The sequence below is a fragment of the Melitaea cinxia genome, chromosome 19 (assembly GCF_905220565.1).
Source record: "Melitaea cinxia chromosome 19, ilMelCinx1.1, whole genome shotgun sequence".
NCBI classification, from domain to species: Eukaryota; Metazoa; Arthropoda; class Insecta; order Lepidoptera; family Nymphalidae; genus Melitaea; species Melitaea cinxia.
Window position 1 is genome coordinate 7,232,517 of NC_059412.1, and position 22,829 is coordinate 7,255,345.

At 30.8% G+C, this 22,829-nt stretch overlaps 1 protein-coding gene across 1 annotated transcript in view; it reads left to right on the forward strand.

Moving 5' to 3' along the window:
• LOC123662697 overlaps positions 1 to 22,829 on the forward strand; it is a 72,767-nt gene that overhangs the window by 24,524 nt on the left and 25,414 nt on the right. Inside the window, exon 4 of the mRNA XM_045597501.1 lies at positions 8,024 to 8,134. Coding sequence (XP_045453457.1) covers positions 8,024 to 8,134 — 111 coding nt within the window. The remainder of the gene's footprint in view (positions 1 to 8,023; positions 8,135 to 22,829) is intronic.

A 22,829-nucleotide genomic window follows, 5' to 3' on the forward strand; every position in this document is an offset into this window, starting at 1 on the left:
CTTAGGAATTCTATAGACGTGTAAAATCGGTTTCTATTTTTCACCGACTTCCAAAAAAGGAGGAAGCACTCAATTTAACTGTATTTTTTATGTATGTTACTTCAGAACTTTTGACTGAGTGGACCGATTTCTACAAAATTTTTTTAATCGAAAGGTGGTGTGTCATTTGGTCTCACTTGAGTTTATTTGAGATCTAACAACAACTTTTCGAGTAATATAAATAATACGTTTTTACTCGACTATTTTCGTCGACCTACGTTGTATTATACCGCATAACTTTTTACTAGGTGTACCGATTTTGATGATTTTTAATTTAATCGAAAGCTGATGTTTATCGTGTAGTTATATTTAAATTTCATCGAGATCTGATAACAAATTTTTGAGTAATCTTTAATAACGCGTATTTACTTGACTATATTTTCGTCTACCTTTGTTGTATTACATGTCGATGTAATTGAAGTCGGCTTTTTTTCCTTTGCGTACAAGTCGAACTCGGTCCACCCAGTCAAAAGTTCTGAAGTAACATATATACAGAAAAAAAAAGAAAAATACAGTCGAATTAAGAACCTCCTCCTTTTTTGGAAGTCGGTTAAAAATCAATCTGATACGTATTATTATTTTCTGTTGGTGTACAATAAAGTGTATTGTTATGTTATGTCATGTTAATCGACCACTCTTTAAAAAAATTCAATCGATTACGTAATTTGCCTAACTAAAAAAACACAAATAAAATAATAATTGAAAAAATCGCCTTCATGATTTTTGTAAGTGTACAGTACATAATGTTTGAAATTGGTGTGATTTATTTAGCTATCTTTGTGTAATTATTGAATTTTTATCTTGTTCCAGCCTTTTCAATTGACTTTCTAATAGTTGTTCTTCACGCAGGCGGCTTTTCTTGTTTTTTTTTTTTTAATTGTAATATTATTTTTAACCATTGTTATATCGCCGCAATCATATGTTAATTAATACATATAACCTATAGGTATCTATGTATTAATAACTGCGACAAACATGAGACATTACAAATGATATAGGTACTGAGACAAACGTTTTATACTGTGTATGTACTACATTACATATACCTATATACTATACTTACACTTATACTATGTACTACATGTATACACTATAATTATGTATGTATTTCATTACCCATTCTTACACACACCTCAACCATGTAATTACATACCTAATTCATAAATAAAGTACCTAAGTATTTCGATAATTACCCACAAAAATATAGACATGTATCAAGTCACAAAGAGTATCCAAGTCAAAATAATAAAACATAATAATAAGTAGTTTACGAAATTCAATAATAGTAAGTCGAGTCACAGCAATACGATGCAGAACAAATTCAATAAAACAAGCCAAATTCAGAAAAATAGCACTATGCGCTATATGTACTCGTAGTCAATCACAAACGAAAGATGCGAATACTAAAATATCGTCAACAATTAATAGCTGAATAGCCGGCGTACGCACACTAACAACACGACAGTCACACATAGAAAAAACGGAGCGGAGATGGCGCGGGGCGCGGTAGCGGCATGCAGCGCGACAGAAACATTTTATTCTAATACCTATTTTTGAAAAGTCTCTTCGGTACCCTTTCCTCTTAACATTTGAAAATAATTGATGTAACAATAAATTTAGGTTTATCGCGATTAAGTAAACACTGGATTCGACTTGGGTATTTTGTAATAGTGGTAAAGATTATATAATAATGACGTCGTTTTTAAATATAATATGTATTTAATTTTGAAATCTTTGAAACATAAATTATTGTTAACTAATTCACGTTAAAATACGAGAAGGACACGTAAAATTCGAAAAATTGTTTTGTCTAAAAATACGATGCACGATTTGCTGACCTTAAACCGTTTTGCTGTATACTTAAAAGAGTTACTTATAACCATTAGTCTTTAGAAAAAAAATGGATTGAAAATTACTTGCAATAAACATATAAACCTAAAAGTTACCAGATCAAATAAACCTAAATTGACCAAACATTACTGTCGCATTAGTATTATTTAACTCTAACCGACCATCACGATTTCTACTTTATAAACATACAATTGGTTGTAAATAAAGGAATCGTTAAATAAACGAATCTTTACTTTTTATAAGATTAGTGAAGTTAAAAAATTTCTCTGAAATAAGTATTGTAATAATATTTATAAAAGAATTACAGTCTAATTTTAGTAGAACTTAACAAATTTTGTATTAGTTTCGAGCTATCTATTTAAAAAGATTTACTTGTATCTATAATTTTCTGTTAGATTATTATTTGTAATTTATAATATATAATTGTAATTGAATTACTTTTTCAATAACTTTAGGTAAGCACTGTTACTATTCAGGAAAATTTATTATATTACTAGTTATCCAAATCTAGCCATAACTAATTACAGTATACAGTTTTTTTACGTTGTGCTTACAGTCCACCAGTATTTAAAACTTCAGCTACAAATAAACAGTCAAAAGTTCATACAGCTTTTACTGTGCTCAAACCTAGCAAGCAATAAACAACCCTTCTCGTCGTTAATAGAGTCTAGCTATTACTAGTTATCCAAACCTAGCCATAACTAATTACAGTATACAGTTTTTTTACGTTGTGCTTACAGTCCACCAGTATTTAAAACTTCAGCTACAAATAAACAGTCAAAAGTCCACACAGCTTTTACTGTGCTCAAACCTAACAAGCAATAAACAACCCTTCTCGTCGTTGAGTAGTTAAGTTAGTAGATACTGAAAAAACGCGGCATATTTAAAACAAAACACATTCTGGCAACTTCAAAGACGCACCATCTTGTTTATTTGTTTTCTTTTAAAGTATTACCATACTCTGATTCCGATTCTTCCCAATCTCTTTTAAAATCGCCGAAATTTGTCAATGTTATAACAAGATTTATGTTGCCGAGTATGTTATTGGATTAATTACGGTTTTACATTGGTTTTAATATTATTTATATTTAAATCTTAGTGAGTTACGGCTAGATATTCCCCCGATTAAAGAGGTAATATACCAGATGGTGGGAACCCTACAGAACCTACAGTGTTGTCATTTAAAAAGTATGCAAAAAATCGAGTATCTAATTTCGTTAGCCTGACTATAGTAGCTGATCGTCGAACTTAGTACCGCTATATATATATATATTTTTAATTTTGCAATAAAAATTCGCTGTCAGCAATCGAAATAAAATATAGCCTTTGTTTTAAGTTGGACAAAGTTCCATATCTATGCAAAATGTCATTAAAATCAGACCAGTGGTCTTGGTGCTTAGTCCGGACAAACATCATGAAACACAGAGATTATATATATACCATAGATAAAGTAAAAAATTACATTAAATTAAATTTTTTTTTACTTGATCTATGATATATACATACTAGCTGACCTAGCGAACTTTGTACCGCCTGATTGTTTTTTTTCTTAAATATAATAATTACATATATCAAAATAAAATGTAGCTTATCTTTCGAGTTGGATCAAACTGTACACTTTGTGCAAATTTGATTGAAATCGTTTAAGTAGTTTAGGAGTCCATCACAAACAAACAATGTGACGCGTTTATATATAAGAAGATGCCGAGCGTGCATTACGAGTGAAGGAAGGCAGTTTGAGCATTTGCTGTAAAAGTTTCATCCTTGATTTTTAATTAGGGCATTTTGTTTAATTTAAGACGTTTTGTGATTTTAATAAATTTTAGCATCCAAATAATCGATGTTTAATTTTTTAATTTTTTTCTAAAAAAGAATGATAATCCTAATTTTAAAGCAAATACACTGAGTCAACATTACTATGGCTCGTGGTGATTTTGAACTACCAGAAAAGAGGATATCTGTCTCACTCATACTTCGTCAAATGGTTCCCTTCGTTTCACTCAAACTAGAATCTTAAGTAACAAAGAGGCTTGAGGAAAGCCTTGGTTACACAAAAATAATTTTAGACAGGGTAGGAAAATTAATTTACAACTGGGTTTCTTTAAAAAAAATTCCCATAATTTAACAAATAATCTTGCTGAGCTATATCATTTTCGAATTCTTATTAAATGCGCCAACTTTTGAAGTTACTTGCCAAGCTCATGTGGTACATTTTTTTTTCAGTACAGTCATTTAATACTGGGCAAAGTATTAATTTTGAATACTTGGTTGGAAAAAATATTACATTTCCTACTGAACTGGAGCAGTTGGTTGTAAATTTTAAGCAACAATTTTCAGAAGCATTATTCAGGATTACATAATAAAAAGAAAATTAAAAAAAAGTTAGAATTGGTAGCAACAGAAGTTAAAAGACCGTCACAGGATGTAGATTTTATCGATTTTTTATAAATACCTGTAATTTTTAAAATACATAGCCAAGATTTTTTCCCCGGTTCCGGCTTGACGTCGACTTACGGGACAGATAGATAAAATTAGCTGCACAGGTACTTGACATTTGACTCTTGCTATGATTATTAATTTTGTTTTTTTTTTTTTTAAGTATTTCCTGTCGTAAAAATTTTAAAAGATAAAATGGATTCGATATTCTTCTGATATTCTAATATAGACGGTAGTTAGTTCGGATAAAGACTCGTTGAATAACATAAAATACTATACTGAACAAATCCTTACTAAATATGTATGTAAATTAGTCTTGAGGTAACACGTAAAGTGTTGGTTTGGTTTGTTTATCTCCTTATAACTTCATACCTCATTAAAAGATGATCTATTTAATGAGTTTTAAGATTACACTAAAGGTTTAGTTATTTTTCGTTCGACTTAGTCATTCATTGAACATGTAAAACTATGATTCAATATACACGACTAAAATAAAAATCCTTTGTATTAAAGTATGTATGTACATAATGCTTAAAATTAGTTAATATTAGATAACTAAACAGCATCCAGTCCAAGTTTAAAATATAAGTACCTATAAATTATTTAGTTATTTACTTAGCCTCAAGTTTAATTCTTATTTTATTAACCGACTTCAAAAAAAGAGGAGCTTACTCAATTCAATCGTATATATATAAATGTATGTTCGGGAATAACTTCGTCATTTATGAACCGATTTTGATAATTCTTTTTCTGTTGGAAAGAATATCTGATGATGGAATCCCAGAGAAATCAAGGGAAACCCTGAAAAGAAAAATCGTAATGTCGACTAGTGCGTTTGTTAATTTTTTTCGTCTACTTACGTTGTATGTAATTGAAATCGATTTTCTCGTGTGCGAGTAAACAATTATTGTGCTGAAGTTACTTGGTTCATATTATTTAATTTGTAATTGTCATATTCAATTTTGTTGTAGAATCATTATATTAAAATTTTCAAAAGCAGAAAAAATCATGTTTTCTTAACAATAAGCGTGAGAAATTTCGTTGTTTTTTTATAATATATTATACGTATTTTCCTTAAATAAAAAGAGTTCAAAGAACGCAATCCTTCATCTGTAATTAGCAACGGAAGATAAAATAATGAAATGAAATAAATATGAGTACATGTAATTGCAAACTTAAAACTACTCCTCGTTACCAAATTAACCAATATCCAATTTACAATGTACTATGAATCACATTAGCGTGTAGATGAGAAATCGTGATGGATACTATTTCATTTAGCTTGACCTTCTGACCATCTTCATGAGAACACATGTACTTATCAACTTCGAAACACAGTGATGTACTACAAGCCTTTGCGGTTTTGTTTACAATGATGACAACCTACGTTTCAATTGAATACATACGTGTTAACAGGTGGCAAGTGATGGCCATCAAATTAAACCACTTCTATTATAATCACATACTTTTTCTAACCACTATACAAAAAGTCAAATAAAAGTAGTAGCTTAGGCATTTGTTTAGTTTTACGATATGGTATTATGTCTATCAGTTGATTTAGTAACAAGTTTAATTAAATATTACTCAATACAGCATAGTAACGAAGCTTCTGAACTTCGCACAAAATCGTAGAGCTTGAATTCAAAGTCGATTGGTTAATTTAATACAGAGATTTTTTTTTCAAACATTTTTGTAGTAATGTAAGTTATGTAGACTAATTAGAAGAATTTAGTATGTTTCAATGTTGACGTAGAAGACCGATGGCATATTGTCTGGCACTTGGCAACCGGCCGGTGATCATCGCTACGCGTTTTAACGTTTATATTATTAAAAATCTAACAGACAATTTATGATAGTACTAGCTGTGCCCGCGACTTCGTCCGCGTGGAATTTAACAAAAAAGTTATTTTTTAGTTAGCAGAGTTATCAAAAAAAAATCTAAAATAAAAATAGTCTAATTCACTCCTATTACATTAGCCGTCTGCGAGTGAAAATCCCGTCAAAATCGGTCCAGCCGTTTCAGAGATTAGCCGGAACAAACAAACAGACAGACAAAAATTGTAACAAATTTTATTTTTGTATATGTACCGTCTATACATCTATGTGCATTTAGTAAAAAGCTGTTATTGTAATATTACAAACAGATACCCAAATTTTATTTATTTATATAGATTGTACATAGATATATTGCGTAGTAAGAAAAGTATACGGGAAGTTCCTTCCGCCTTATCTTCCTGTAAGGATTACTTTCTTTCTTTAAATATATGTGTACCCTTTCCTTTAACTCGTAAAACTGTATGGTAAATGTTTATTTAAAACGATGAGAACTTTCTGTTTTTTATGCCAAAGTTCATTAGTTATGCCAAGGTTTTATTGAGAAACGCAGCCAAATAGCCGTATGGCATAAAACATTCACACATACCACGCCTTATTTCTTTAGTATATTACTTACTTTATAATTATAAATTAAATATTTATAAATTAAATATTTTGTACCAAAATAATAATACCAATTAAAAATACTGTTTCACGCGTAGAATTGTTAATATATAAATAGAGTAAGTGTCAGGATATTTAATATTTTTTTATGGCTTGCTACCTTGCTGGTATTAGTTGTAGCGTTATGTTTTACAGCCTGTTACCTGTTTCAATTTTAACATAATTGTTTTAATTTAATGTCCTTTAGTATGATTTTGAATTACGGTTACACATATAACGAATGATGTTTCTCTTTTATTGTGTTACAAAAGCAGAAGCTCAATATATAGTTACACAATCAGTACTATTTCATTATTGCACCTACGACGATTTGTGGAATTAATATTAAACTTGCTTCGAATAGCTTTAAGTTGTAAGAAGACTTTAGCTATTTTGATTGTGTTATTGTCATTTAACTCAATTTATGTGAGCCTAAATATTACGCTTTTTTATGTCTATAACATAAGATATACACTTCCTGTAACTTAACAAAATGTTATAATTTATATAGAAATAGATAAACACTAATATTTTACTAGTAGTTTCTACGGGATATTATAGGTTTACCAGTATTTTAGCTAGGTAATTTTCGGTGAAAGAACTTTAGCACTGAAATGAATTCGTGATTACAATCAATTGTTCTAATATACAAGATCACGACCTATTTTCTCCTAACAATTATGTCGTGATTTTTATTATAAGGGGCGTGGGCAGGATTTGCCAGCTATTTATAAAAGCTTCTAAAAACTTTTATTAGGCCGTTCCCCTATTTTCGTGACCGATTCATATTTAACTTCTTGTAACGAAACCTACGTCTACATTATACAGATCGATAGGACTATGCGTCCGTGCTTTATGCGTCCCAGTTTATTTCATTCTACCCTACTAATGATTCCGCCCTTTGTTAAACAAATGAATATAGGAATATTTGTCAATATGCAATTTTGTATATAAAATTATTATAAAGTAATGTGCTATCAAAGCATTTTTACATTTAAACTCTTTAAGTATAAAATGTTTCACTGGCATTAATTTATGTCCTGCTTTTTTCTATTATTTTTTCGTCTCAACACCTGTCGTAATAGGTATAAATTGAGGCGCTAAAATAAATTCTTCATCTTAATAATATTATGTAATTTGTATATTTATTTATTTACATATGGACTTCACATCTTAAAAACTTCAGTTTAATCTTATATTTTTTTCTTGTTGTTTACAGTAGAAAATCCCAACTTCGACCAAGGCTACTTTGGACCATGGCGGCTCTGCAAGAGGCTGCTGTACTACAGAGAGAAATGCGGCACGGACGTCTCGAAGTTCCGACCGTCGAGTAAGTCGTGATCCAAGTTTTCTCTTTAACTTTATTTATTGTTATAAATTGCACGATTCCCACTGCAATTTAATCGAATATAATCAAGTAAAAGGGTCCATTTCATAAATTTTCTCATATCAATTTGGATCTTCGTTTAATGTAACGTTATACGACTCTTATTTATAGTGCTAATTAAGGAAAATATTATTCTCGATGAAACTACAAAACAAGGTACTGATTTAAAATTTTTACTAGTGATGCAATTTTTACTTTTCGTTTAGGAGCTAAAGAAATTCTATTCCATGTATGAAATTGCGAAATTTTAGTATTGTCTGGAAGATACTATGTTTTGAAAACGTTTGGTTATTCTGGCACTGGGATAGTTACATTAGCGTACAAAGTAAAATCAATCAAGCGCTGCTTTTATCATAATAAAAATATGGTACCTACATGTATCCGTTTCAAATTATTATTTGTTTACTTTCATTGCGCTACGATTAATGGCTTTTAACCTGATTTTTATACAACGAAAGTTTTATTATTTACGACTTAAACATTTTTAAAATGTAATGAATTTGAAGCAAAGGTACTATAAATTATAATAGACGGGTTTCAATTTGAAAGTGTCGTTCCAGTAAATTTAATACGATACTTTGACCGTTGTTTTCATATTTTTTATCTTTTCAATTCTTCGGTCTTATTTATCAAATGCCAATTGGTAGGTATCAATTCAAGATATTCGAGCCATAAGATTATTATTACTAGTTACTTGTAAATTAAAAAGAATAATATGTGGATGGGAGTTTGTTACTCTTTTATGCAAAAACTACAAAGTCGACTGCGATGAAGCGTGTTAAATATAATCCAGAATAACACGGACTGATTTTTATCCCATGGGAATCATGAGATACAGTTAGATGACTTAATACTTAGCTAGAGTCTGGGATTGTATGTTTATTATTATGTACTAAAAAAGGTATTTGACAGGTGAAACAAATTTGGAAAAAATATGTCTTAAATTTTTATGCGTTGGATACCGTTCTATGTCAAAAAACTTTACTTATAAGTATTTAATCGTTAAGCGATTTAATGTCTAATAATAGCCTCTTATACAGAAAGTAAAAACTTATGTTTCAAAAGACAAATCAGGTTATATAAAGAGAAATTTTCCTATACATAAATCTATTCGTAGCATCAATTTAAAGTATAGATCAGGCGTGATGCGCGTATGACGTTGATAGTCAATTTATTATGCAATGTAAAACATCACTCGATCATAATTTACGACTTGAAGTAGTCTCCGCGAGGCGTCAATGTTGAATTAACTTCGCAATATAAACAGTTTTTATGTGCCCATAACGTAGTACGAGTATTAGTAGTTTTATAGTACATAATTTTTTATTTAACATTAAATAATTAAAAACAAAAAATTATAAAAGACTCAGTTTGTAGGGTTTAAATATAATAAATATGTTCATGTTTAATTATTTGAGCGTGTCATCAATACATATATTAAAAAGTTAACGGGTCGCTGTTTGTACATTTGAGATATAAAAAATATTATTGGGACCTTTATCAACGCAAAAAGCACCCAAAACAGGATTGACAGAATTTTTGTCTGTTTGTCTGTGCGTTTGCACGCTTATCTCAGAAGCGACTTATCCGATTTGGATGTAGTTTTTACTAATATATAGTGGCAAGTTTAGCTTAATATTTACTGTTTGTCAATCGGTTCATAAATAAAAAAGTTTTGGCAATTTAAAGAAACACGTTGAACATGTAAAGTCACTATTCCACGCGGACGAAGTCGCGAGCACAACTAGTTTGTAAACAAATTTTAAACATAAGTTGTTCTGAAAATCATAAATATACAAAATATTACGTAGGAAATAGTAAGATTTAATAAAATACTTTCTACTGCGTGTGTTTGAATATAATTTGTTAGGAGTATTTTTATCTAGGACAGTAGTAGGTATTAGGAAATCCACTATCATAACAGATACAGGAAATCTGTCTTAGAATCCTTGTAAAAACGATTTCGGTATAATTATTTTTTAGTCAAGATTAAGATATTGATAGAAATTAATACAAAATATCAAAACTTTTTTAACGATCAGTTGTATCATTTCACCGTAACATCAGAAGTCGGTCAAGGCTAATAAAAAGTTTTGAATGAATGCGTAACGTATGAACTTTTAAAATTTTATTCAAATACACACAACATATTTTTAACATTTGTTTTGTATCGTCACGTGAGACATACATAATTTTACTTTTACGTACATATGTTCATTGGTGAAAATATATGTCTTGAATTAGAATAAATATTTATATAAAAAAGTAAGTAGACCTTATGATACGATTACGTTTTCTTATAACGTACATTTAAATCACATTACTCTAATAATAAACAGTTTACAGTAGTGATTAAACAAATACCATGGTAATAGGCAACAATAAGAAGGATTTCTTTAATAAAGGAAGGAAACGTACCATCGACTGCATTATCACGACTCCTTTGTTCTTTCATATCGATTATTTCCACAAAACGTCCGGCATTCGAGCGCATCAAACGGCAAATTGAAATGCGGAATTCATTTAGCTACAGACGACATACTAAATACAAGTTAGACGACTACATTTAGCGAATTTTCAGTCTGTAATTTACTTTTGATAAATAAAGATTGATGATTGAGAAGTATGGACAAGTTTCGTTTAATCTTGATAATGACATTACCAAATCCCCGACTAGAAAAAAAGTCAGGCTCACCAGATCATGTATTTGGACCGGATCAGGATAGAATGAGGCATGCCAGATCTGGCAAGCTTATCCTTATCCTTGTCTGGACCAGGTATGGTCCAGACAAGGAAGGATAGTCTGATATAAAATATAATCAAGTATGGTAAGCCATACTGGATCAGGATCCGGTCCGGTCCAGATCAGGATAGCCTGATGTAAAATATAATCAAGTATGGTAAGGCATACTGGATCAGGACCCAGTCCGGTCAAGATCAGGATAGCCTGAAAGAAATTACGTGAACTGAGCTTGAATCGCGCTAGTAATGTTTTTAAGAGCCATTTCACAATTTTACGCTCTGCAATTTTAGGTAAATTTGGTCGCATCGCGCGAGTCGTACGAGCCGCGCGATCTTTGTGCTAGTACGTATAGTGTGACAACCAAAAGACCATCGTGATCATTTTCTGATGTATAATAAAAATTATAACTATGGTATAAAATGTTTTTTACATAATTAATTTGTTAAAAATTTCAAGTATGTTATATAACAACAGTCAATAAATTTAAAATAAAATTAAAAAAATCAATTTTATGAAACAATTTTTTTTAAATTGATTTAGTTTTTTCAGTTTACGAATGAATCTAATATTTACGATATGAATAAAAAAGCATTTAATGACATCGACACCGACAAACATATTAATTAACAAATAACAAGACAAACAGATTGAAATGCCTATTTGTATTGATAGTGTGAGAAAAGAAAATTAAATTATACATTTGTTTACAGAAATTATCATTATATTATTTTACAGTTATTTTCGTAATATGTTTATTTTATTTATATTTTATTATGAAAGTATCAAATGCGTTTTATCCGCTATAACAACAGGCGCTTGGCGCGTGTGAGCGAAAGAGACGGCTGCGCAGAATTTGGCGTGGACCTTACCTCTAAGAGCGCTAGCGCTCGACTGATTTACCGGGCTTGATGCGTGGCAATATATACTATCTTTTTATTATTTAATATAAAATGTATTAAAAATAATTACATCTTTTAAATATTTTTTTTGTATTCCTTAATGATGTAAGTTTACTTTGATGAAGATAGTTCGTTAAAATTTCTTAGTTTTCTAAGAGAAATATCGCTTTTAAAATTGTACTTATTTGGAAAATATTCGTAACTTTAAATTTTTTTTATCGTTTAATAGAGATACAAATGGAATAAAAATCTATGATAGTGGACAACAAAATTATATTCCACATATTATGATATTTTTTTAAAATGGTTTCAACGTAGAGGTTATTGAAAAGTAGGACTTCAAAGTATACATTGCGACCGTTTACCCAGGGAGGAGGCTGATGAAAAGGTTAATAATTTTATACACATAATATAAATCAAAATTCTGATCTGACTATGGATTAGAACAAAGGTTGCTCTATTATATTTCAATAATATAAATTACATTATTGCATCCAACACTGAGATTAACGACGTCAAAATATTACAATTTCGCGGATTGTTACCGATTTTTGTGAAATGGCTCTTAAGCGCAATTGGTATATATACAGTTATCAGGACAGTCTAGCAGGGAGTCCATTTCTATACAGTTGAGCAGTCGTAAGTAATAGAAAATAGTTAATTAGTAGTTAATTATTAGAAGTTAATAAATAAAATTTAATTAATAATAATAGTTTGTTAATAACATAAAAATAAATATAAATAATTAATATTGAAAGTATAAACATAAATAATACATTGGAAAAAATAAACGGAAATAAATATCATAATAATTATGTTAAGTAATATATTTATAATATCAATTCGCTTTTTTTTGTTAAACAATTTTATCAAGAATTTCGTGTTTTTTAAAAGGACCGGACCGAACCGGCTGATCAGGATGAGATGAGATTTCCTGATCGGGTCCAGATCAGGAAATCTCATCTCATCCTGATCAGGTCCAGACCAATCATCTGCGTTACATGCCTTATCTAGTCAGGACTAGGCTAGGACCAGGCATGCCTGATCAGGATCAGGCATGCCTGGTCCGGTCCTTCTAAGGAAGACGAAAAAATTTCTACTCGGGTCATTCACTGGGGAAATCATTACTACGGCTATAAAATGTTTAAGTAGCAGGATGAAAAAAAATGATTCATTAACAATAAAGAAAACAATTGAAAAAAACTTAATCAACTTAATAAATTTTTGATATAATAGATTTTAGGTGCGTAAGTTACAACATAAACAAGAAGCGTTTAGTTAAATGGTGATCACTATATTACATTTAGTTAAAATAGGTTCATCCTTTTAAGCATTATTTTTTAAAAGTTTAATAACCCCTGAATCTTTTACATAAATTTTTCGTTCATTAATTACTTAAACAAAATTAATAAATTTTGGTTAATTAATGACTGTCAAAATTAAAATATTTTTGTTAATAATGCCAGTAACTAAATTAATTATATCTTCTTTTGTATCAGTGAATAAATTTTTAATAATTTTCGCTTAACGTTCCCCACAAAATCACATTTTAAATTATTAATTCTACATCTTAGTGAGGCTTAAAACACAATACACGAGCACAAACGCCCAGGGCCATAGCAAACATTTGTATATATGCAAATAATTTGTCAGGCTTTGAATCGGTACCGCTAACGTATCTGCCAGTTGTTGATAAGCTTTTCACATTATAAGCTCACTAACCCCTAGAAGAGTTCATAGTATTAGAATTCTCGCATTCAAGAGGGCTAGAAATCAATCTCAGAGATTTATTTTTCCAACAACCAACTTGTTTACGTTGTACTTCTTACCGTTAAACATTTCTTGATAAAAATCAATCAAGGAATGAAGACTCTTTGTTACAATTCGGCCTGTAACATCCCACTGCTGGGTATAGGCCTCGTTCTCCATTTAGAAGAACGATTGGAGCATAGCGGATGAATAACCACTGTTACAAGCATGTATTTATATAATTTGAGTCAAATCAGAAACATAATTGTTATTAAGAGGAGTTTTAACAAAATCAATCTAACACTAGTATTTACAAATGTACATATATAAATATTTTAATTAAGTTTGACATAATTTGTCTTATCACTTTCATTTGCTAACACATATAGGTACTCGTAGATATACATTTGCTAACGAACCAGCCTTAAATTTTTGACATGCGTGACTGTCGTATTTATCAGTACTTTTATATATTTGATTGTGGGTGTATAATTATTTCACACGTAGTGAAAATATTTAAGAGGAAAGGGTACCGGGTCTTTCTCCATACAAACGTAGTCGACTGTTTTCTCCCTGGATAATGACACTAGATCAAATATTTTTGTGACATAGAACTCTTTGCTGCCATGACCATGCCCCTATGTTTTGATTTTTTTCATATTCTTATTATCATAGGAATTAGGAGACTTCAAAAACTCGAAATATTGCATAATTTTTTGTACATTTTCAGACACTCATTAAAAAAAATATATGCATATTTTCAACAAAATGAAAACATAGGGGCATAGCCAAAGTCTTCTTTTATTTTTTAAAAAAAAATTTTTTAAAAAATTGCCATGTTCTGAGGAGAAAACAGTCGACTACGAAACACTGTTTTGGTCAAAAATTATATACCTAAAACGGTCTGAGCTGCAGTTGTCCCTTTCTTGCTTTTTGGGGGATAGGTCTGGGGGAGGGAAGGGTCAAAGCAATACGTATATACGCCAGCGAAGTGATGCCTCATAGTCGACAATTATATCGATACACTAGTGATGTTATTTTTAGTCGATATTTTCTAAAATTCGTATTAACAAAATTAAATAATTTCTCTTTTCATAACTACAATAAAACCGTATTTGTATATGCGGTTTTTATTGTAACACTGTGCAAACCTGGGCTAACGAAGGGTTTCGCTAACAAATAACAATGATAATTATGGTAAATAACTGTGTTGTTTGTTTTTGGTATCAAAAGGGCTCAATACAAGGATTTCAAAAAAGTATATTATGATTATTATTACCGTTATACTAATAAAAAATACAATAAGAAAGTTTAAAAAATTAGGACTGCTCTTTCCCATGCCTATGCCAAGCAAGCTGCGAGCCGCGCTTCTTCCTCGCCTCCTAGGCGAAAAACAACTTCGGGGTTTATTCTTTCCAATATATTTTTTTATCAATTTTGGAATACTTTGTAAAAAGCTATGCATGGTCAAACATAAATAAATATAGGTACGTAGCGACTTTAGAACCTCCTCTGTTTTTTTTCATCGGTAAAAAATTGCTTAGTTGTTTTCTTGACATTACTGAGGAGCAGATTATTAAATTTGGTCGACTCTATGTACCTATGCGATTCGTATTTGGACTTCGCAAATAGAATCATATTTCTGAATTGCGTAAAAAACTCAAGTGGCCCCACTAGCGTAGCATTCCTTGGAACCCCGGGAACCTTGGGACCCTGTATCAAAATTAGTGGGGGGGCCGGCAAATGATGGGTAAAGATTTCTCACAAAAAATGCTTGCATTGAATTAAAATAAATGTTTATTGATTATAAGTTATAACTTCCTCCTAGAATAGACAATAGTGAGTGTAGTCTGCTGTAGCTGTTCCTGTTCCATCGAAATCCTTAGGTAATTTTTTATCAGTTTTAGTTTTGAAAAACATCAAGTTAATACCTCCGGAAAATTGGATGCAACGCTATTGAATTTTATCAGTAATAATTCCATGAGTTCTTTAATGGAATGAATGTTTTGAATTTCGGATTTTAGGTTAATTTAAAGAGCTTGTAGTTCCAAGCTGGAGAGTTATTAGCCTTGACCTGCAGCAATAGATGCGGGGGATCGTTCGCTTCAGCCTGTGAGGCCAATACTATTAGTGAATTCCTATGAATCTTCCGCATCTATATGGGGGATTCACAGGCGCATAACCTGAATAAGAGATTCAACGCTGCCTCCAGGTCTTACAGGTAGTAAATCGCTAGGGCAAAGTTCAAACACAGCAGAATTGGCGAGAGACTATTGGGCTTTCCAAATGGAACCCATGCCTTTTGTTTCTTACAAAAGCTGTCGAAGGTAACTTTCTTTAGTCTACACTTCCATCATTGCGCGAACCTGAAGGCTCTCTGGCATATTATGCGAAAAAGTAAGCGAAATTCTTTGCACTCTTTTTGCGTCGAATTCAACTCTTGACGATGAGGGAAAAGCACCACCGAACATTCCACGGTGCGAACACGCGATGCGTAATGTGCACTATGAGCAGTGTCGTTTGTCGTGTTCTGCATTATTTCGATGTCAAGAAGTCTAGTGGTGCTAATTTTATCCACCAGTGGTTTGCAACCAATGTGCGAGCTTCGTGCGCAATGTTTCCGCGTACATTCAAAGTGTGGAATGACCTTGCTAAAATTTGGGGGTTTTAAAGCGTCTAGTGTCTACATCTTTTCTCTAAAGGCCATAGGCGACGGTAGCCGTTATAAATCAGATGGCTTCGTCTGCTTGTGTGCCCCATTCTTATATAAAAAAGATTAATTCATTGTTCATAATGATTAACTGAATCCCGAAATAAACGATACAGAATGTTATCAACAATTGGGCTCACGCTTGACTCGGATAAAAGGGGACTGCTTTTCAGACTTCAGTCATTTCTGAAGTTAAAACTCTATAGGTATGTATGACAGTTTTTTTATTCTTTTTTCCAGGAAGCACAAGATTAAGTGACATTGTGGATAGCATTTTACTAATTTTTGCTTACACACCTTAGGGGCCCTGTAAATAGGGGGCCCCGTATCATTGATACGGCTGATACGGCGGTAGTTACGCCCTGAGTGGCACCCAATTCCCTACTTCGGGAATACATATATTCTCAACTTACTTTACTCTATTCTTTTTAATCCTGTTGTACCTGCTTATCTAAAACGACGATTTAAGTTTCTTAGTGATTCCAATGAACGCAGTTTTCGTTCTGAGGAAAGCTTACTTCTTGAATTTCCCTCTCACTCCTCTTTCATTTATACTAAATCTTTCACTGTTCAAGCTTGTCGACTTAGGAATTCTATAGACGTGTAAAATCGGTTTCTATTTTTAACCCACTTCCAAAAAAGGAGGAAGCTCTCAATTTAACTGTATTTTTTATGTATGTTACTTCAGAACTTTTGACTGAGTGGACCGATTTCTACAAATTTTTTTTTAATCGAAAGGTGGTGTGTGTCATTTGGTCTCACTTGAGTTTATTTGAGATCTAACAACAACTTTTCGAGTAATATAAATAATAAGTTTTTACTTGACTATTTTCGTCGACCTACGTTGTATTATACCGCATAACTTTTTACTAGGTGTACCGATTTTGATGATTTTTAATTTAATCGAAAGCTGATGTTTATCGTGTAGTCATATTTAAATTTCATCGAGATCTGATAACTACTTTTTGAGTAATCTTTAATAACGCGTATTTACTTGACTATATTTTATACCTTTGTTGTATTACATGTCGATGTAGTTGAAGTCGGCTTTTTTAACCGACTTCCAAAAAAGGAGGAGGTTCTCAATTCGACTGTATTTTTTTTTTTTTTTTATGTATGTTACATCAGAACTTTTGACCGGGTGGACCGATTTCGACAAATTTTGTTTTAATCGAAAGGTGGTGTGTGCCAATTGGTCCCATTTAAATTTATTTGAGATCTAACAACTACTTTTCGAGTTATATCTAATAATGCGTTTTTACTTGACGCTTTTTTCGTCGACCTACGTTGTATTATACCGCATAACTTTCTACTGGATGTACCGATTTTGATAATTCTTTTTTTGTTGGAAAGGGGATATCCCTAGTTTGGTACTGTGATAAGGAAACCAGGATCTGATGATGGGATCCCAGAGAAATCGAGGGAAACTCTTGAAAATCCGTAATAACTTTTTACTGGGTGTACCGATTTTGATAATTTTTAATTTAATCGAAAGCTGATGTTTATCATATGGTCACATATAAATTTTATCGAGATCTGATTACTACTTTTCGAGTAATCTTTGATAACGCGTAGTTGCTTGACTATTTTTTCGTCGATCTACGTTGTATTACTTGTCGATGTAATTGAAGTCGGTTTTTTTTTCGTTTGCGAGCAAACACAATTATTTCCTTTGCGTACAAGTCGAACTCGGTCCACCCAGTCAAAAGTTCTGAAGTAACATATATACAAAAAAAAAAGAAAAATACAGTCGAATTAAGAACCTCCTCCTTTTTTGGAAGTCGGTTAAAAATCAATCTGATACGTATTATTATTTTCTGTTGGTGTACAATAAAGTGTATTGTTATGTTATGTCATGTTAATCAACCACTCTTTAAAAAAATTCAATCGATTACGTAATTTTTAAAAACATAAATAAAATAATAATTGAAAAAATCGCCATCATGATTTTTGTAAGTGTACAGTACATAATGTTTGAAATTGGTGTAATTTATTTAGCTATCTTTGTGTAATTATTGAATTTTTATCTTGTTCCAGCTTTTTCAATTGACTTTCTAATAGTTGTTCTTCACGCAGGCGGCTTTTCTTGTTTTTTTTTTTTATTTATAATATTATTTTTAACCATTGTTATATCGCCGCAATTATATGTTAATTAATATATATAACCTATACCCATGTATTAATAACTGCGACAAACATGAGATATTACAAATTATATAGGTACTAAGGCAAACATTTTATACTGTGTATGTACTACATTACATATATATACTATACTTACACTTATACTATGTACTACATGTATACAGTATAATTATGTATGTATTTCATTACACATTCTTACACACACCTCAACCATGTAATTACATACCTAATTCATAAATAAAGTACCTAAGTATTTCGATAATTACCCGCAAAAATATAGACATGTATCAAGTCACAAAGAGTATCCAATTCAAAATAATAAAACATAAATAATAAGTAGTTTACGAAATTCAATAATAGTAAGCCGAGTCACAGCAATACAATGCAGAACAAATTCAATAAAACAAGCCAAATTCAGAAAAATAGCACTATGCGCTATATGTACTCGTAGTCAATCACAAACGAAAGATGCGAATACTAAAATATCGTCAACAATTAATAGCTGAATAGCCGGCGCACGCACACTAACAAAACGACAGTCATACATAGAAAAAACGGGGCGGAGATGGCGCGGGGCGCGGTAGCGGCATGCAGCGCGACAGAAACATTTTATTCAAATACCTATTTTTGAAAAGTCTCTTCGGTACCCTTTCCTCTTAATAGGAAGTTGTTTTTGATATAATTTTTTATACTTTTCTGATTATTATATTATATATTTATGTATGCGCATAACTTTCGAACTGGATGAAACTTTTCTTTTTGCATTCGTTATTGTCAGGACAAGTTTTGCATAAAAGAAAAAAAAACGATGTCAGTTACTAAAAAAAACAAGTTACAAAAAAGTTATTTCTAAAGAAGATTAATATATAATATGATATAGTTTCATGTATCTGTTCTGTATAAAGTTATAATTTTATTGTGTATGTATGTCAGCTTTAAAAATTATTGATAATAACTAAATAGCTCCACATACATAAGTACTAAATCTTCTTTAAGGAATTGAATTAAAAATTTACACAACAAGTGTAATTATAGTATTATTCGTACAATCTATATGTAAAAATAAATGTTTGTCTGTATGTCATTTATAGAATCGTAAACTATGCATTTGACCATGTCATGATCTTCAGCAAAGTGTTGTGGCTGAGCCCAAAAAGGTTTCTGAGTTGGTACGACAAATACGACAAAAATAAAAAATAAAAAAAGCGTAGCAACGCGCGCAGGGTACAGTTAGTTACAATATATTTATGTCACATTAGTCGAAGATTTTTTAGTAAAGAAAAAGAAAAACCTTAATAAAATACTGATACGCTTACAACAGGTTTGTGATTTAAATTATTCTACTTACTATTAATTTATTCAATCACAAAACGATTAGAGAAGTCATTGTTATAAACTACGTATAAAACATTTTGCGGCAGTTTTATAAAGTAGAATAAAAATATATATAAAAATTAAGATGGTAATCTACGTGAGAACTAAAACATAGCTACAGAATTTAGTAAAAGAAAAAGAGACTACTAAACTCTCATGACCTCTAGACGTGATTATGTTTGAAAATTTTAATTAAACTTTTAAACGCTTTTGGTACGGTTTAGTACTATAATACTTTCTGCAATCTTTCACACAGGAAATTGATGCCTTTTCTCGCATTTATGTTAGTAACGCGTTTCTAAATAAAGTTATTCACTGTATACTAGTTTAATATTCAGTCCATTCGGTCTCTCTTCCGATTTCTAAGGTTTATCTCAAGGCAAAAAGGAAATTGCAGTCTGGTCGCATCTTTCACTACATTCGAACTGGTTGGTTTGTTAATTAAATAAAAGTGATTGATTAAATTGCAGATCCTATCGCTTATTTTACAATACTGTTCTTTGTGTTCCCCGTATATTAAGTATAGTTTTGGTTTAGGAAAATCCTTCAATGTAAATTAAAAACATTATAATTTTAAAGGATGACTATCGTGTTAACTATATTTTTTATCTTGGATATATGACGTAGGTACTCGCGTAGTACTTATATAACGTGTAATGCGAATAGTAATTCTTACCTAAAAAGCTATAGGTACTGGAATATTTAAGCGTTATATCTAAAGTAACCAAGTAACCGCACTTTTGGAATTATCTAAAAATATTTTTCATCAAAACAAAATAGATCATTCCTTTTAGGTTTTTACTAAAACAATTGTCTCTCTGCTGAGCAAAGATTTTCTTATTTATAAAAAAAGGTTAAAACTTAATCTGCAAATCTGCTCTATTACGCGTTGGCGTATAATTTTCCTACTATACGCCAATACTTTGGATAACATTTAAATATGAACAGAAAAAAAGATTTGTTCGTATAAAAAAGAGTACGTATTCGCAGTAAGCGAACCCGTCAGTGATAGTAGAACTTTTGTTACCACTGTATCAAACGGTCGTCAATTTGAAAATTAGTGGTAAGTAAATTAGTTAATTTGCCTACTGAATAGACTTACCCTTAATAGAAAGGCTGGGCCCACATTAGGGTATGTCTCTTACGTAATTATATTATACGGTTAAACATACACTTTACGTACATAGTTACCTTACTGATAGACGTGTTAACTAATTACAGTTATTTTTAAGAGTGGAATGTGTTAGGTTGATTGTTTCGTTTTGTGTTTCAAAGTGGAATACTACGAACGTTAGGTGTTTTTGTTGACAAGTTTTTCGATTACCTTTATATAATACTGCTAAAACGATTTATAAGGTTAGACCATTTTTATAATTATATTATTAATTATTATTATTATTATTAACAATGGTGGAAAATCATGAATCAATCGTAGGTTTCAAATATCTCATAAAGCTGTAAGTATGTAGTATAAACTCTATCACCTATAGCGCTATCATTCATGCATCTTTGGCAAACTAATTTTCGTTTATACATATTTATACAAATCTAAAGGTTTGATTTCCGTTCCAGCGCCATCGACAAAAACGTTGCCGTTTCATCCGTAAAAAATTTACCCTCATGCGCCTAAAGCAGTTTAACTTCAAAAATATTCAAAAAATTGCAGTAAAAAGAATTTTATTTCTTTAAAAGTTGTAATTACTGTAAACTAATCTAAACATAATCTGCATCTGTATAGAAAATACCCTGTTTATACTTACACTTTAAATTAGCTTGCGTACTTTTGATAGGTTTCGAGCCTGTAACTATTTATTATTTGGACATTATTTGTACCATAACCTCATAACCTCTAAATATTCAGTTCTTAAGTTGTGAAATGTAAACATGTATAATATATTTAGTAATTACATTCCAAAAATAAAATAGTAGAAAAATGTTTACATGTATAACATATCAAGATGCTGAAGCAAATTAAACCAATACTTTTAATTCAAATCGGATTCATTTTATTTAGAATGGCAGAAATGTGTTAATGTTTTTAATAACCTTAATTTCTACAAAGTTAAACTGCAAAATATATTCATAGATAAGAAAAATTGTCAAAATCTGTGAAAGTGAAGCATAAACTTAATTACAAAAATATTGTTAGCGATAGAAAGTTATACAGGAAACTAAAAACGTTCTCCCAATGTATACAAGACGAATAACAGTTACAATAAATTTTACATAAAGCTTATAAAATATGTAAATTCCTAACGACACGACGCTTTCTATTTCTTCCGCAAAACGGAAAAATAAAAAAATATATACATTAAGCTTATTATCCTAAGTGGTGTCTATGAGAATATAGAGATAATATTACGTTCTCACATAAAGATTTAAAGTCTAAATAACAGGTGTAAGACAAATTGTCACTATATTTAATGATTTAAATGGTAGATTACGGAATTACCGTATTTCTTTATTGTAAGGAACACACAAGATTGTAGTTACTAAATGATACTGCAAACTTTTGTTTTTTTCTTGTAACTTTTGTTTGTAATTTTTTTTTAATGGTCTTACTATATAATTTTTTTTGAAAAAAAAATTTTTTTTTGTTAGATTAAATATAGAAGAAGCAACTCTTTCGTAAATATTGAGTGCCCTATCATTGAACAATACTCATATTACCTCTATGTAGTAAACGCTAACCGCATTTAGAGTTAGTGCTTCAGAGTGGGCGTTATACTTGAACAATGACATTGTTTTAACCATCTACTTGTGTAACGCTTTCATTGTTTTCAAAGCATCCTCAGTTTATGCATTCCCAAGCATTCGCGCTTGCACGGTGACATATTTAGTTTAGTGTCACTACCACTTGTTAGTATTATAATTGCAAAATTTTGGTGCATTCGATCTCGACAACAGTCGTCAGAACCTAAGAATAGCATTGATAGATTAAGATATCAAACCAAGAGATAATGTACACTGGAGATCCGTAATACACAGAGGCGATTTTGTATTACGAAATTTTCAAAA